The sequence below is a fragment of the Parambassis ranga genome, chromosome 16 (assembly GCF_900634625.1).
Source record: "Parambassis ranga chromosome 16, fParRan2.1, whole genome shotgun sequence".
NCBI lineage: Eukaryota > Metazoa > Chordata > Actinopteri > Ambassidae > Parambassis > Parambassis ranga.
Genome location: NC_041036.1, coordinates 3,704,223 through 3,718,815, shown reverse-complemented (window position 1 = coordinate 3,718,815; position 14,593 = coordinate 3,704,223). Strand labels below are relative to the sequence as shown.

Sequence of the window (14,593 nt, the reverse complement as noted above, 5' to 3'; positions counted from 1 at the left end):
AAAATACTGCAGACTTATGGAGAAATGGAAGGTTAAATTGGCACTAAAATCCCAATTTTTGACAAATTTTGGAAAAAATATCCATAAATGCTGCAGCACATATTTCACTGTATTATTGTTAAAGAAGCCCTCCTCTATCAACACAGTGAGTTTCATGAAAAAATACTACAGAATTATGGAGAAATTGAAGGTTGAATTGGCACTAAAATCTGAATTTTTGAGACATTTTGCATTTCTAAAAAAAATCACTATAAAAAATCCATAAAGTCTGCAGCACATATTTCACTGTATTATTGTTCAAGTAGGCCTCCTCTATCACCACAGTGAGTTTCATGAAAAAAACACTGCAGAATTATGGAGAAATGGAAGGTTGAATTGGCACTAAAATCTGAATTTTTGAGACATTTTGCATTTCTAAAAAAAAATCACTATAAAAAATCCATAACGTCTGCAGCTCATATTTCACTGTATTATTGTTCAAGTAGGCCTCCTCTATCACCACAGTGAGTTTCATGAAAAAATACTGCAGAATTATGGAGAAATGGAAGGTTGAATTGGCACTAAAATCTGAATTTGAGACATTTTGCATTTATAAAGAAATCACTATAAAAAATCCATAAAGTCTGCAGCACATATTTCACTGTATTATTGTTCATGAAAAAATACTGCAGAAGTATGGAGAAATGGAAGGTTGAATTGGCACTAAAATCCATATTTTTGTGAAATTTTGTATTTCTAAAAAATCACTTTAAAAAAATCCATAAAATTTGCAGCAGATATTTCGCTGTATTATTGTTAAAGAAGGCCTCCTCTATCACCACAGTGAGTTTCATGAAAAAATACTGCAGAATTGTGGAGCAATGGAAGGTTGAATCTAAAAAATCTAAAAAGTCTGCAGCACATATTTCACTGTATTATTGTTCATGAAAAAATACTGCAGAAGTATGGAGAAATGGAAGGTTGAATTGGCACTAAAATCCAAATTTTTGAAAAATTTTGCATTTCTAAAAAAATCACTATAAAAAAAATCCATAAAGTCTGCAGCACATATTTCACTGTATTATTGTTCATAAAAAATACTGCAGACTTATGGAGAAATGGAAGGTTAAATTGGCACTACAATCCCAATTTTTGACAAATTTTGGAAAAAATATCCATAAATGCTGCAGCACATATTTCACTGTATTATTGTTAAAGAAGCCCTCCTCTATCAACACAGTGAGTTTCATGAAACAATACTGCAGAATTATGGAGAAATTGAAGGTTGAATTGGCACTAAAATCTGAATTTTTGAGACATTTTGCATTTCTAAAAATAATCACTATAAAAAATCCATAAAGTCTGCAGCACATATTTCACTGTATTATTGTTCATGAAAAAATACTGCAGAATTATGGAGAAATGGAAGGTTGAATTGGCACTAAAATCTGAATTTTTGAGACAATTTGCATTTCTAAAAAAATCACTATAAAAAATCCATAAAGTCTGCAACACATATTTCACTGTATTATTGTTCAAGTAGGCCTCCTCTATCGCCAAAGTGAGTTTCATGAAAAAACACTGCAGAATTATGGAGAAATGGAAGGTTGAATTGGCACTAAAATCTGAATTTTTGAGACATTTTGCAGTTCTAAAAAAATCACTATAACAAATCCACAAAGTCTGCAACACATATTTCACTGTATTATTGTTCAGGTAGGCCTCCTCTATCACCACAGTGAGTTTCATGAAAAACCACTGCAGAATTATGGAGAAATGGAAGGTTGAATTGGCACTAAAATCTGAATTTTTGGCAAATGTTCGATTTTGGAAAATTCACTATAAAATATTCATAAATCCTGCAGCTCATATTTCACTGTATTATTGTTAAAGAAGGCCTCCTCTATCAACACAGTGAGTTTCATGAAAAATAAAAAATAAAAAATAAAAAAATACTGCAGAATTATGGAGAAATTGAAGGTTGAATTGGCACTAAAATCTGAATTTTTGAGACAATTTGCATTTCTAAAAAAATCACTATAAAAAATCCATAAAGTCTGCAACACATATTTCACTGTATTATTGTTCAAGTAGGCCTCCTCTATCGCCACAGTGAGTTTCATGAAAAAACACTGCAGAATTATGGAGAAATGGAAGGTTGAATTGGCACTAAAATCTGAATTTTTGAGACATTTTGCAGTTCTAAAAAAATCACTATAACAAATCCACAAAGTCTGCAACACATATTTCACTGTATTATTGTTCAGGTAGGCCTCCTCTATCACCACAGTGAGTTTCATGAAAAAACACTGCAGAATTATGGAGAAATGGAAGGTTGAATTGGCACTAAAATCTGAATTTTTGGCAAATGTTCGATTTTGGAAAATTCACTATAAAATATTCATAAATCCTGCAGCTCATATTTCACTGTATTATTGTTAAAGAAGGCCTCCTCTATCAACACAGTGAGTTTCATGAAAAAATACTGCAGAATTATGGAGAAATTGAAGGTTGAATTGGCACTAAAATCTGAATTTTTGAGACATTTTGCATTTCTAAAAAAAATCACTATAAAAAATCCATAAAGTCTGCAGCACATATTTCACTGTATTATTGTTCAAGTAGGCCTCCTCTATCACCACAGTGAGTTTCATGAAAAAACACTGCAGAATTATGGAGAAATGGAAGGTTGAATTGGCACTAAAATCTGAATTTTTGAGACATTTTGCATTTCTAAAAAATCACTGTAAAAAAATCCATAAAATTTGCAGCAGATATTTCACTGTATTATTGTTAAAAAAGGCCTCCTCTATCACCACAGTGAGTTTCATGAAAAAATACTGCAGAATTGTGGAGCAATGGAAGGTTGAATCTAAAAAATCTAAAAAGTCTGCAGCACATATTTCACTGTATTATTGTTCATGAAAAAATACTGCAGAAGTATGGAGAAATGGAAGGTTGAATTGGCACTAAAATCCAAATTTTTGAAAAATTTTGCATTTCTAAAAAAATCACTATAAAAAAATCCATAAAGTCTGCAGCACATATTTCACTGTATTATTGTTCATGAAAAAATACTGCAGACTTATGGAGAAATGGAAGGTTAAATTGGCACTAAAATCCCAATTTTTGACAAATTTTGGAAAAAATATCCATAAATGCTGCAGCACATATTTCACTGTATTATTGTTAGAGAATGTCTCCTCTATCAACACAGTGAGTTTCATACTGCAGAGCTATGGAGAAATTGAAGGTTGAATTGGCACTAAAATCCGAAGTTTGAGAAATTTTGCATTTTTTAAAAACTCTATATAAAAAAATCCATGATATCCATGTATTATTGTTAGAGGCATGGTTTCCATGGTCTCAGTGAGCCGAATGCATCAAACATTGAACCACAACTGTGACCTTCCTAACTCTAACCTTAGCTCTAAATAAGGGTTAGGGTTGTGCTTGAATATGACAAGAACTGTGCTTGAATATGACAAGAACTGTGAACATCTATCACCCCCTGTAAATGGATAGTTGGTAGCTTTTTGTCACATATTTTAAGTTAATATTTGACATCATGCAAAGTCAGCCTCAAACTTCTACCTCATCATCAATATATCAGTATCAGCTCAGCTCTCAGGTTCAGTCGTTGTGCTCTGATGACAGTATCAGACAAATGTTGTCACCTGCTACACTCCCTGCACTAAAACACTTACAGTTACATTTGTTTCACAGCTTTTCCGTCCATCCTGGAGGAGTGATGTGATGGCTGCCGGTAGCTTTTCTTGCTGCTGGCTGACATGACGCTGCAGTCAGAGGAGGAGTCTGAAAGACCATTAAAACACTGGCAATTCAGTTTTCTTTGTCTTATGCATATGAAGGGTCAGCATATGAAGGCATGTGTGTATACCTGAGACTGTGGAGAATGAGGCTTCTATCTGACTCCGTCTCCTCAGCAGCACTTCTTCTCTCTTCAGACCTGCCATGTACTTTGAGTAGGACCACGACAACTGAAGAAACATGAATCAATCAATCAATGATGAGGCCTTGTTCGGACTTCATACTGCAACTGAGTTCAGTTTTTTATTTCAATCTGTTTTGCATCTTTCATAAAGCATATTGTTTCCCATTAGGAACAAACGATGCTCCTTACTGACTGTGTGGGAGTCATCGGCGTTCTGATCTGTATCCTTGACTGCTTCTTCTCACTTCTTTCCTCTTGTTCCTCTTCTTCTGCTTCATCATCATCGTCTTCCTCTGTCCCATCCTCTTCTTCAATGTCGGACTCTAATCTCTCCAACTCTTCCTATAAACATTAGAGTTTATTGAAACTGTTTTTTTTAGCAGTACACACACACGCTGTATACTTGTATTCTTAAAGTGGATTCTTCGGTTTGCTCACCTGAGCTCTCCTCTCATCTTCCTCCTCCTCCTCCTCTTTCCTCCTCTGTCTCCACACCCTGGCTCTATGTTTGAGTCGTTTCTCCTGCAGCAGAGGAAGGAGATTCTCCTCCTGAACGCTGCTGGCAAGCTCTTGAAACTCAGGCCAAAACTTCAGTAATTCCCCGAACACTGACATCTACATCAACAGTAAAACAACATGAGGCAAACACACAAGAACAAAAGAATATTCTACCCACTCGTCAGTATCACCTGTGCCTCTCTGAAGATGTACGGGCCCAGCTGGTGGCGTTTCTCCATGATGTGTTGGGCTTGTTCAGGAGGGATGTCTATCTGCAGGGCTGGTGGCATGGAGGAGTTAATGAAGCAGCTGATGATGGTGGAGATCTTGTGCTGGATGGTGGCTTCATCACTGTGAGAGTGACAAAGGTCCTGTGTTCAAGGGATTAAAGAACGGCAGAGAATCAGCACCAGAGAATCGCTCAGGCCAAACGTTTCTTACCAGCAAGACGTGGGATCACTTTCGTGAGAGCAGGAATACACCAACACATCATGATAAACAGGAAGTCTCCCCAGACTAGACCATTCCATTTAAGAAATGTACACCTTCAAAGACAGGTGTCTGTCAGGAATGTGTCCTTTGAAATGGGATACAGCCACAGTGTGTTCTTTAAGTGATAGGAAGGAGTCTTGCCTGACCACCTAGTGTTGCATTTTTTTGTCCACTTTTTCTACTGTAAAAATAATAAGAAATGGAACCAGTCCTCTACCCCCTGGTTTTATTTTATAAAGAAAAGGATCTAATAAAGCATTTCCAGTCTCTAGTTTACAGTGCAGAGAGACGAGAGAGTGTAAAAAGATAGAGACACACACCCTCAAGGTATCCCTTACCTTGTACCGCTGCACTTCTAGCCAAAACAGCACGTCATTCTCCAGAAAGTCTCCCTTCAGTGAGACAAAGTGCTGGAACTGCTGGCAGATGACAGGGTTGAGCAGGATTCGTCGAAACAGCAGAATCTCTTTGGAGCTACTCATCCACAAGCCTTCAGCCTGAAGAAAGACATGACAGAGAACTGAACTGAGCCACCTACTTAAATATATAAAAGAGAGCAGTAAAGATCAGCGATGAGCTACAGTCTTAGCTCACAGATAAAGATAGGAAATTAAACTTAAACTTGTTCCAGTGATGACGTAATGATCATAAAGATGATAGTCACAATCATGTTTGAAGCCTCCTTCCTGTAATCATCCTGCTTCTAATGTTCATGTTTTATATCTGTGTTCTGCTGTGGAGCTGAGATGAGAGGCCGGGAACAGAGCTGCATGGAAAACACTCCAAAGACTATTAAAGGAAGGTTAGTAATGCTGATGCTTTAATCTTATTTATCCTGGATCCAATCTGGGAAAACTAACCTCAAGGCCAAAATGGTGTTTGACAAAGCCAGTGCTTGAAGCCAAGTCATGAACTAAATCTCACACTCACACACACACACACACACACTGTCAGGCCTGGAAATGCTTCATCTCTCTCTATTCAAAATACCCAGCATCCCCAGAGGATCGCTTCTTACCTTCCAGGCTTCTCTCCTCACTCTGCGTCGACGGTAGACGTGCCGTGAGAGTCTGTCAGCTGCTTGCAGCTACCACACAGAAACACACACACAGAGGTTAAAAGTCAGTAACTGAGAAAACTAGGATGAACAGAGACACTGAACGCCTCTCAAACCTCTCTGCTCCTCTTTGTCCCTGGCTGTAACTAAAGCTCTGTTTCCTGTTTTTACCTTTGACCTTCCCTCCGTCTTAGTTTCTTCCAATCTCCCTCTCAGTGAGCACTTCACCTCTCTGATGTCATCTGTCTCCCGCCCTCGACCTCCTCTTCACCCTTTTAACCATCTTTTCCACCCTTCAGCTCGTCTGCTCCTCCAGAGTGTAACGCTAAACTACGTCTACCTCTCATTACTTAATGAGAGGATTCATGTGTCCAAACAAAGTAAACTTGATAACATAATGAGACGGAGCAGCGTAATCTGTGGTTTGTGTGTTTCCACTTGATGAAGGAACTTGAGAGTGACAACATTTATGGTCGCTCACCCTTATGGCCATCAAATGTAAACTCATTTTTCTACCTCAGAATTTTGACTTTGTCAGACTTTAATCTCACTTTAATGATTTTTTTTCTTTTTGCGTTTTTGTTTCTTTCCCCCCCTCAGAATTCTCAATGTTTTTTACAATTAAAGGACACAGATATTGCATTAGTGTGGCAGTTACAGCTTTATCTCTTGACCTCTGCAACCGGAGCAGACCCAGACTGTCCTTAATAATAATAAGGCACTCAAAGCGCTTACATTGAGATGCATTATTCTTTCACACTACCTACATTCACACAGTGGCAGTGGTAAGCTACCAGTGGTAGCCACAGCTCCCCAGGGGGAGACTGATGGAGACGTGACTGCCAAGGTGCGCCTAAGGCCTCTCTGACCACCGTCGATTCATTCATACGCATTCATACACCAAAGTGCCTTGCCCAAGGACACACAACAATGACTAGGGAGGCGCTGGGGTCGAACCGCCGACCTTCCGGTTATTGGACAACCCTGCTCTACCACTGAGCCACTGCTGCCCACTATACATCCTTATACGTTGGGGGAAATAAGTAGATCTGTAGAGGATGGTCATGTCCCACCATTGTGAACAGTCTTGCAAACTCCCTCCTCCAATCCTCAGGGATGTGCTTTCTCCCAAAACTAAGTACACAAGTACATACCTGTTGTACCTTTTTGTTGAGAAACGGCCTGACCTGACTTTTTTCATTGATATTTTCTCTGAGAATACTCACTTTATTAGAATTCACTCGTTCTTTTTTCTTTTTTTTCTCAGAATTCCAACATTTTTTGTTGTCAGACTGTTTTTCTAACCAGTTTCCTTTGAATTCATAGATTACAGTTGGAATTCTGTTAAAAAAAGTCATAATCTTAAAAAATGTTTTACAGTAGTCTTTAATACTACATGCTGTGTGAGATAACAGGAAGTGTGTAACTAATGAAAAAATAAAATATAACAGGGAGAGACACACTGGCAGGTGGCCTTACTGAATTACTGAAGTATAAAGGATCAGGAACGGCACCTTTGGTCTGTGTTTCTGTCGCTCTGTGAACTCTGCTGTGGACAGGAACAAGGGCAGCCATTCTGACTCTATGTGGCTCCTGACGATGTCCTGTATCTCCATGACGACTGGGTTTGAGAGACAGTCCAACTTCAGGCGCTCCAGTCCACCTGCCAAACGAAGTATCTGCACACAGGCAAAGAAAAGAGTGGGGGCAAACTGTACCACATATTGTGTATCTGATGTTTTGAGTGTATATTTTAACCGTTTTCTATAAAACTGCCTGAAGAACACATGAGAACTCCTCTCCTTCCTGAGTCCTGCTGTGCTCTTCATCATTCCCACAAACCCTCTGCTCTCTTCATCTGCCCTCTCTGCATTCTGTCTTCATACATCAATGTGGCCGTGTCTTCCTTTTTATATCTCCTTTATACTTTCTCTCATCTTATTTTGCACGCACACGTTCATTCGCAGGCACACACACACACTTCAGAAATGAGAACCAGTCATGGCACTGCAGAAGGAGTCAGCAGATGAAAGGAGGCCAATCTGTGAGTGGAGGACTGAGTGACTGAAAGAGTGAAGGGCCAAAGCAGTAAAGCTGTCAGTCTCTCTGCAGTGCTCACGCAGACGAGAACCAACGCTGAGATGCAAGAACAGCAGCCAGGCCCAGTCCTTAGATTTAGAAGCACTAGATTCTAATGCAGACTTAGTGTAATTAATTTTGAGGGTTTTTACTAGTTTGACTCAAAACAGCCACTGAACACATGATACTCTGATTTCTATGACAGGATCATAAATACTATGGAACTGTTTCCACTGTCCCAAAGGAAAAACCAGGCCCACTGCTCCGTGTTCCATCTACTCATCCTAACTCTACACACCAGTGCCCTCCTGCAGTAATCTGAGAGTCCAGAAACCTTATCTGTGACCATAAACGTCAGGACAAATTTCATCCTACTGTCATTGTTGCTCCTTTCTCTGTCTTTCTGGACCACACTTCTCTCCTTCTCATTTTAATTCTAACCATGTTCTTTCACCCCCCTGTACCCCTGCATCCCCCAGCTGTCAGAGCTGTCAGCATGACGTCTGCAGGATGCCAAAAGGAGGGACATGGGGAATTGTGTGAGAGCTGCAGCAGCCTCTGTTCATCAAAGCTGGAGCTCAAATCCCATCTTGGAGTTATCATGTCATGGACAGCCTGTTTCTACCCCCCTGTCTCTGTAATACTTTCCCAGGAAGTGGATAATAACTCATATTCCGTCGAGTTATGAGAACACCAACAGGAGCATGTGCAAACATAAAACAGAACATATTGTTTTTAAATGAAATCTTTGAGTGACATACATCATTCTGTTGATCTTCGGTGGCGGGGCTGTCGGGACCAAAGAAGTACTTCCTGTTGAGGTATTTGGTGGCGATCTGAGACGACTTCTCCCGTCTGCCAGCTTTGTCCTTCTGAGGAATCCTCCTGTAGCGCTCCAGGTCCAGCCAGCACGTCAGGTGAACACTGAACGAAAATATACACACACAAACCCATCGATAAAAAGGAGCAAACATGAGGAACTACGGTCTTACACTGCTACAAGTGCTGCAGACAGGGCTGAATATATTATAAACAATGATACCAGAGACACATCTCTGATTGTACTGTATGCATATACCCAAGTACTTAATGTATGTGCTAAAGGGCTTACACAAATGATAAGTCTGGTTAAAAACAAACTGCTCACCTGGCCTCCTCATTCTGTAGAAAAGACATGAAGTGCTCGATCTCATGACGATGGCGAAATAAGGAGCCTAAACGGTAACCCTGGTAATTCGGAGACACTCTAGACCAACTTACAGAAGCACGGGGATCTTTTGATAGGGATGAAGCAGGTGTGACAGAGGAAGAAAGCGACATGGAGATGGACTGTTCCATCTGTGAAAGAGATGAGGTAAGACATAAAGGTGTGCTATATAACCTGCCCCTTCACGTCATAATATAATAAGACATCAGTGTGACATCACTGTAAATGGTATTTTAGAACAATAGCATTAGAGGAGCTGATAATCACTACTGTCACCTCCATCAGTCCTAAAAGAGACCATGCAAAGTGCTGGGTGGTGCAATGTCTACTAGGGGTAATGAGCCCACTTTGGGAGCATCAGTCTGCCACAGGAAGCTCTGAAACAACAGGTTCCTAAGAGCATGGGAGCTTTTGAGGGCCCTGAGATCTTGTTCGCAGATGTCTTTGCATCTCAGGTACGGTTAAGCTCGTACCCGTTTCAGCTGCCGCTCCGATTCCTCATACAGACTCTGCAGCTCCTGGTACTCTGGACTGTTGATGCACCGCACCTCCTCCTGCACACACATCTACACACACACACAAATTTGCTCACAACACTGTGATTGGTATTTTACATGTTTCCTGGTGTGTTAGAGAACAGAAACAACGATAAAATAATAACCAGAGTAGGTTGTTGTGTGTGACCACTCACACACAGCAACATAAACATGACGAGGTTTCTCCTGATGCTTTGTGGGAAATCCACTTTCTTGCTTGTCAAAACACAGATTTTTATCCATGTGAATGAAATTCTCTCTAACCAAGAACTGGCCTCTGTAAAAGCCTCTTCAACCGCTGGACTGAGGGAATTAACCAGTGCTTGTAATGTGGTTACCTGCTGGAAGGACTCTTTGTCCCTGTTGACCATCAGTGTCCACGGCTCCAGCAGGATGTTCAGTGTGTGTTCCTCTACTCCATCGAACAGCTCCTCAAAAGCAGGCATCAGTCCATCATACACCTCCCGTCTGATCACCTCATCTACACCAACGCTCCTCACAGCAGAACTGCAGAGATATGTGGAGTAAAGGAGCTAGAGGAGAGGAGAGGAGAGGAGAGGAGAGGAGAGGAGAGGAGAGGAGAGGAGAGGAGAGGAGAGGAGAGGAGAGGAGAGGAGAGGAGAGGAGAGGAGAGGAGAGGAGAGGAGAGTCTTCACTTCGGACACATTTCTCCTCACAACCACCATCACTTTCATCATCACCATAGCTTGGGGCTCTCCTAGGCAACACTCACTATCTCTCATCACTGCTGCCATCACACCACATAAACGTCACTCATTTAACCCTCTTGGCCAGAGCACCATGGAAAGATCGTCTAAATGTCATTCATCTAGTGAACTTAAGGTTAACTGAAGGAAAATGGGTTTCACTGTGAGGTATTCTGGAGCTCGCTGCTTTTCCTTCCAGGTCCAGCTGCAGTCAGGCAGGGTGGTTCTGGGTGAGTGGACTGGCGCAAAGCTGGGGGGTCTGACTCACTTGTTTTTATGGGAGTTTAAATCTATCCAGTTAGGGAGGGAGGGGTGAAGAGTGTAGAGAGAAGCAAGAGAGGAGAGAGAGGGAGTGGCAGGCCAACACAGCACGCCAACAGAGCCAGGTGTGTCTGCCTCAAAGGGAGAGTAACAGAAAATGTTCCGCACATCTCTGTTTATCTGTGTCTTTATCTTTGATTACTGGTTATATGTAATAAATTTAACACTAGTTCTCTGCAACTTTAATTTATTGTGATTATCTTCCTGGCATCAGTTTCTAAATGAAGCCTCTTTATCTCTCTGGATCTCGACTTGAAGCTGCTTAATTTATTTAAGTTTTAAATTTAACTGTTGCCTATTTTCTATCAGTTTGATGTTGCACAGTTGGCTTTGAAAGATAAGTCTAAGGGAAAAAATAATGTATTTATTTTTATTGTCTGGTATATGTTCTGGCATGAGGAAAGACCATTAGACTCAAGAAACAACTATGTCATCCCGGACACTTATTAGACATTAGATTGTACTGAGCTCCAAAACAACCAGAAAAAAAAAGTTTATTCCAAACTTGAATTTGTTATATGCTAGTGTAATGAGGTCATCACAGCTTTCAAGTGCTGCAGAAATAAAAACCCTAAAATGACTTAATAACTAATCATTTTTTCTTAAGCGTTCAAAACAGCTTTTATTTGTTGAGATCATCTTGCTGCACAAAACGTGTAAAAATTGAACTTTTGTTTGTCACTGAGCTTCAAAAAATGTCTATCGACATGTGTTCAAACCAGACAATGATAGAAGGTTGTTTTTTTTCTTGTGCTGTCTCTGTGTGTACGTGCCTATACCTGTGCCTCTCTCTGCACCCTGTAGGGATCCAGCCCATCCTGGTAGAACAGCTGATGGTAGTGCTGCAGGTCAGTCCAGCAGTAAACTGCATTCACCCACAGCTAAGAGGCGGGGGGAGGGGTGGGGGGGCACAGCGTCACATCAAAATAATGTTTTGAACATAGCATTTGAATGGACTGCAATAGAGTTATAAGAGCCACCTGGTTTCCAGAGCGCTCACAGAACTGTGTGACGTATAAACCTGCACGAGAGTCGGCATAAAGAGCCTGTATCATCCTCTCCATCCTGGGGCTGCACAGCAGCAGACCTCTGCTACACAACGACTAATGAAACACAGATGAGAGATGCTGATTTTTAGGCATTCTGCTTGTGAGGAAGCACAGAGAAGCAAAGCTCTACTTCTGCTTCATTCTGTGGACTTAAAGTTTTCACGTACCCATCTCTCTCACCTGTGTTTGTACTGTATGAGAGGAGTAAGGGGAGCATGTGTTGGGGTGCAGGAGAGGCAGAGCTGTAGAGCCTTGGCAGGAAATCCTCCTCGACGGGCACCACTCTGTACAAAGCTCATCATCTCTGTGGTCCTCCTGAACACACGGGGATGTCCAGAAGCGAGGAATCCTGTGACAGGAAGCACCATTAACATTTACTGGGTCGGATTTATGGATGTAGACAGACTCTGTTAGACTCTAAATCCCACCAGTAGTAGACCAGGGAATCAATGAGACAGGGCTGAATTGAGCACAGTTTTTCCTCTGTCCAGCAGGGGGAGGTAGTCAGTCCCAGTCTGGAGAGCAGCTGCTCATTCAAGCTGCTGTGACTGCTGCTCAACAGGTAGCAGCTCCTCATCAGGACCAAACACCTGAAAGGAAAACAAAAATATAACTGACACCTTATTGAATTTTACAAAATGCAAGCATTTATAATTAACATTATAAACACACAGGAGAGGGCCTTTGTTAAATCCCAGTGTTGCAGTGTTTACCTGGTCTTTCTCTCTCTGCACCGTGTAGCTTTCAGTCTCTCTATATCCATCCAGAGATTAAGCAGTTTCTCTCCTGGTGTTCCTCGCAAAAACTCTCTGAATTCATCCAAGCCTGGCCTATTCCCATGGCAGCAGGCGCCATAGCAACAAATTTCACAGACATTTTCCTGGTGTGTGGCTCGACCGTGCAGTTCTCCGCTCGTCTTATCCCACTCTGCCTTCCTGCCATCTTGACCTTTCTCTTTGTTACACTCCAGCCTTTCTCGGTCCTTTTCACTGGCACAATCAGTCTGGTCTCCTGGCTGGCTGAAACATGCAGAGGTATTTGCCAGGCTCTGACCGTCCATCACCTCCACTGTGTCTTTGAGCACCTGTTTGACCACTTCAGCAGCCACGTACTCCAGCTGTTGTTCAAGAGAATCAAATATCTGGCTGCTGGATTCTTTGAGATTTTGCTCTACTCTAAGATCCGCTGACAGTCCTGTGGAGCAGAGCGTCACCTCTGTCTGTGCACTCTCATGAGTTTTATCACATTTATAGTTAGAGGAGGACAAACGTGATGAGGACAAAGAGGTGGAGGTGTATACGTTTTCAGGCTCAGAACACCTGGAGTGATATGTGGACCCTCTACCAGAGGGTAGACATGTCACACTGTTTATCCTCAGAAGCCCTGGAAACACATTAGACAATCCTTACACTTTAGCATCAAATTTACAGGTGATAGATGAACATATGCACACCTTGTTTAGCTGAAATATCCTCCTGAAAGTGTAACCCAGTCAGCGCACCGTCACGTCCCCTAAACTGGGAGGACCGTCGCAGCGGTGGGGCTGAACGTGTGGATCGGCTTGAAGTGCTTTTCCATCTCTGGAGAGTAAAGTTTGTCTCCCACTGAAGCAGGAGCTTGGCAAGTCTGGAACAGACCAGAGGGCAAAAGGCAGCACTAGTCACAGAATCCACAAGCATTGCTCTTTCTGTTAAGACTGCCTATAAGTGCAGGCTTTCAGGTTTGCGTGGGATAGCCAGTCATCTGATCTTTACAGGGCTGTGGCCCTGATACATAAGGAATTAGACTAAACAGAGAAGGACTTAGGGCAGCAGCAGTCAACACAATTATGACTCCTAGAAGCGAGGCAGTTACTTTAACACACTGCATTAGACAAACATGTCAGGGGACAGTAGAAATAGGAACAATAGCCATAGAAAAAAATGTTATACAAGTACAAAAAATATGTTCTTAGTACCTGTATTCAAAGTAGCAATCACTCTGAAGGAAACATGGCAGCCTGTGTCTTTTGATCCACTGAATTCCTTGTTCTCTGTCGAGGCACTGTAAAGGTCAGAGGCACAGTCCTCTATCTGCTCTCTGAAGCCACAGGATAAGCAGAGATGTAAACAACCAATTTATTCCCTACTTACACAGACAGTGTAATGGTTGTCCACTGAGGGGCTTCTGGTCCGAAATGTGGGATCACCGGTGAGGAGTCGTGATTTGTTTTGGCGTAGGACTGATCTGATTCTTCTGGAGACAGACTCAGCTGCTCCACTCGCCACCTCAAACTGACCAGTCAGCTGGTTGTACAGCAGATCCTCTGTGAAACACTGGGGAAAAACAAAAGATTTGAGGGTAAAAAGAAAGACGTACACGTTTTTGTGAACGTGTTTATTAGGCCAACGTTACCGGCAGGCTCAAGAAATCATTGAAGTAATGAGCCAGTACTTCATCAGAGGCCAGAGAGCTCTCCTGTGTGGACAGGAAGGGTTAAATAACTGAAAATAAAACATAACTGTTCAGAGATTCAAAACTTGTACTTACAAAGTTGCCGGGAGTGAGAAGGAACTCTTAACACAAAGAAAAACTTAGTTACAAATCAATTATTGGCTCCAACAAAAAGTCTCCTAATGTGTTGCTCTTACCTGCCGACAGTGCTCCACACATTGTCCAACTCAAAAATATCCACCCGCTGCCCTGAACATAAAGCCAGCAAGTTGCATTAAAG

The 14,593-nt window shown here is 41.6% G+C and overlaps 1 protein-coding gene across 1 annotated transcript; it reads right to left on the bottom strand.

Annotated features, from left to right (window-relative positions):
• Positions 1 to 3,688: 3,688 nt before the first annotated feature.
• Positions 3,689 to 14,532, bottom strand: rgs22 (regulator of G protein signaling 22). Its single transcript, XM_028425236.1, has 23 exons — positions 14,511 to 14,532; positions 14,410 to 14,435; positions 14,275 to 14,337; positions 14,013 to 14,195; positions 13,838 to 13,923; positions 13,334 to 13,506; positions 12,594 to 13,263; positions 12,309 to 12,470; positions 12,061 to 12,229; positions 11,812 to 11,934; positions 11,611 to 11,712; positions 10,142 to 10,336; positions 9,741 to 9,833; positions 9,208 to 9,398; positions 8,822 to 8,984; positions 7,496 to 7,660; positions 5,943 to 6,011; positions 5,263 to 5,421; positions 4,624 to 4,803; positions 4,373 to 4,549; positions 4,124 to 4,276; positions 3,881 to 3,980; positions 3,689 to 3,795 (listed from the first exon to the last, which is right to left on the bottom strand). The coding sequence occupies exons 1-23, from the start codon at positions 14,530 to 14,532 to the stop codon at positions 3,689 to 3,691; spliced, it is 3,531 nt and encodes a 1,176-aa protein (XP_028281037.1).
• Positions 14,533 to 14,593: the final 61 nt, after the last annotated feature.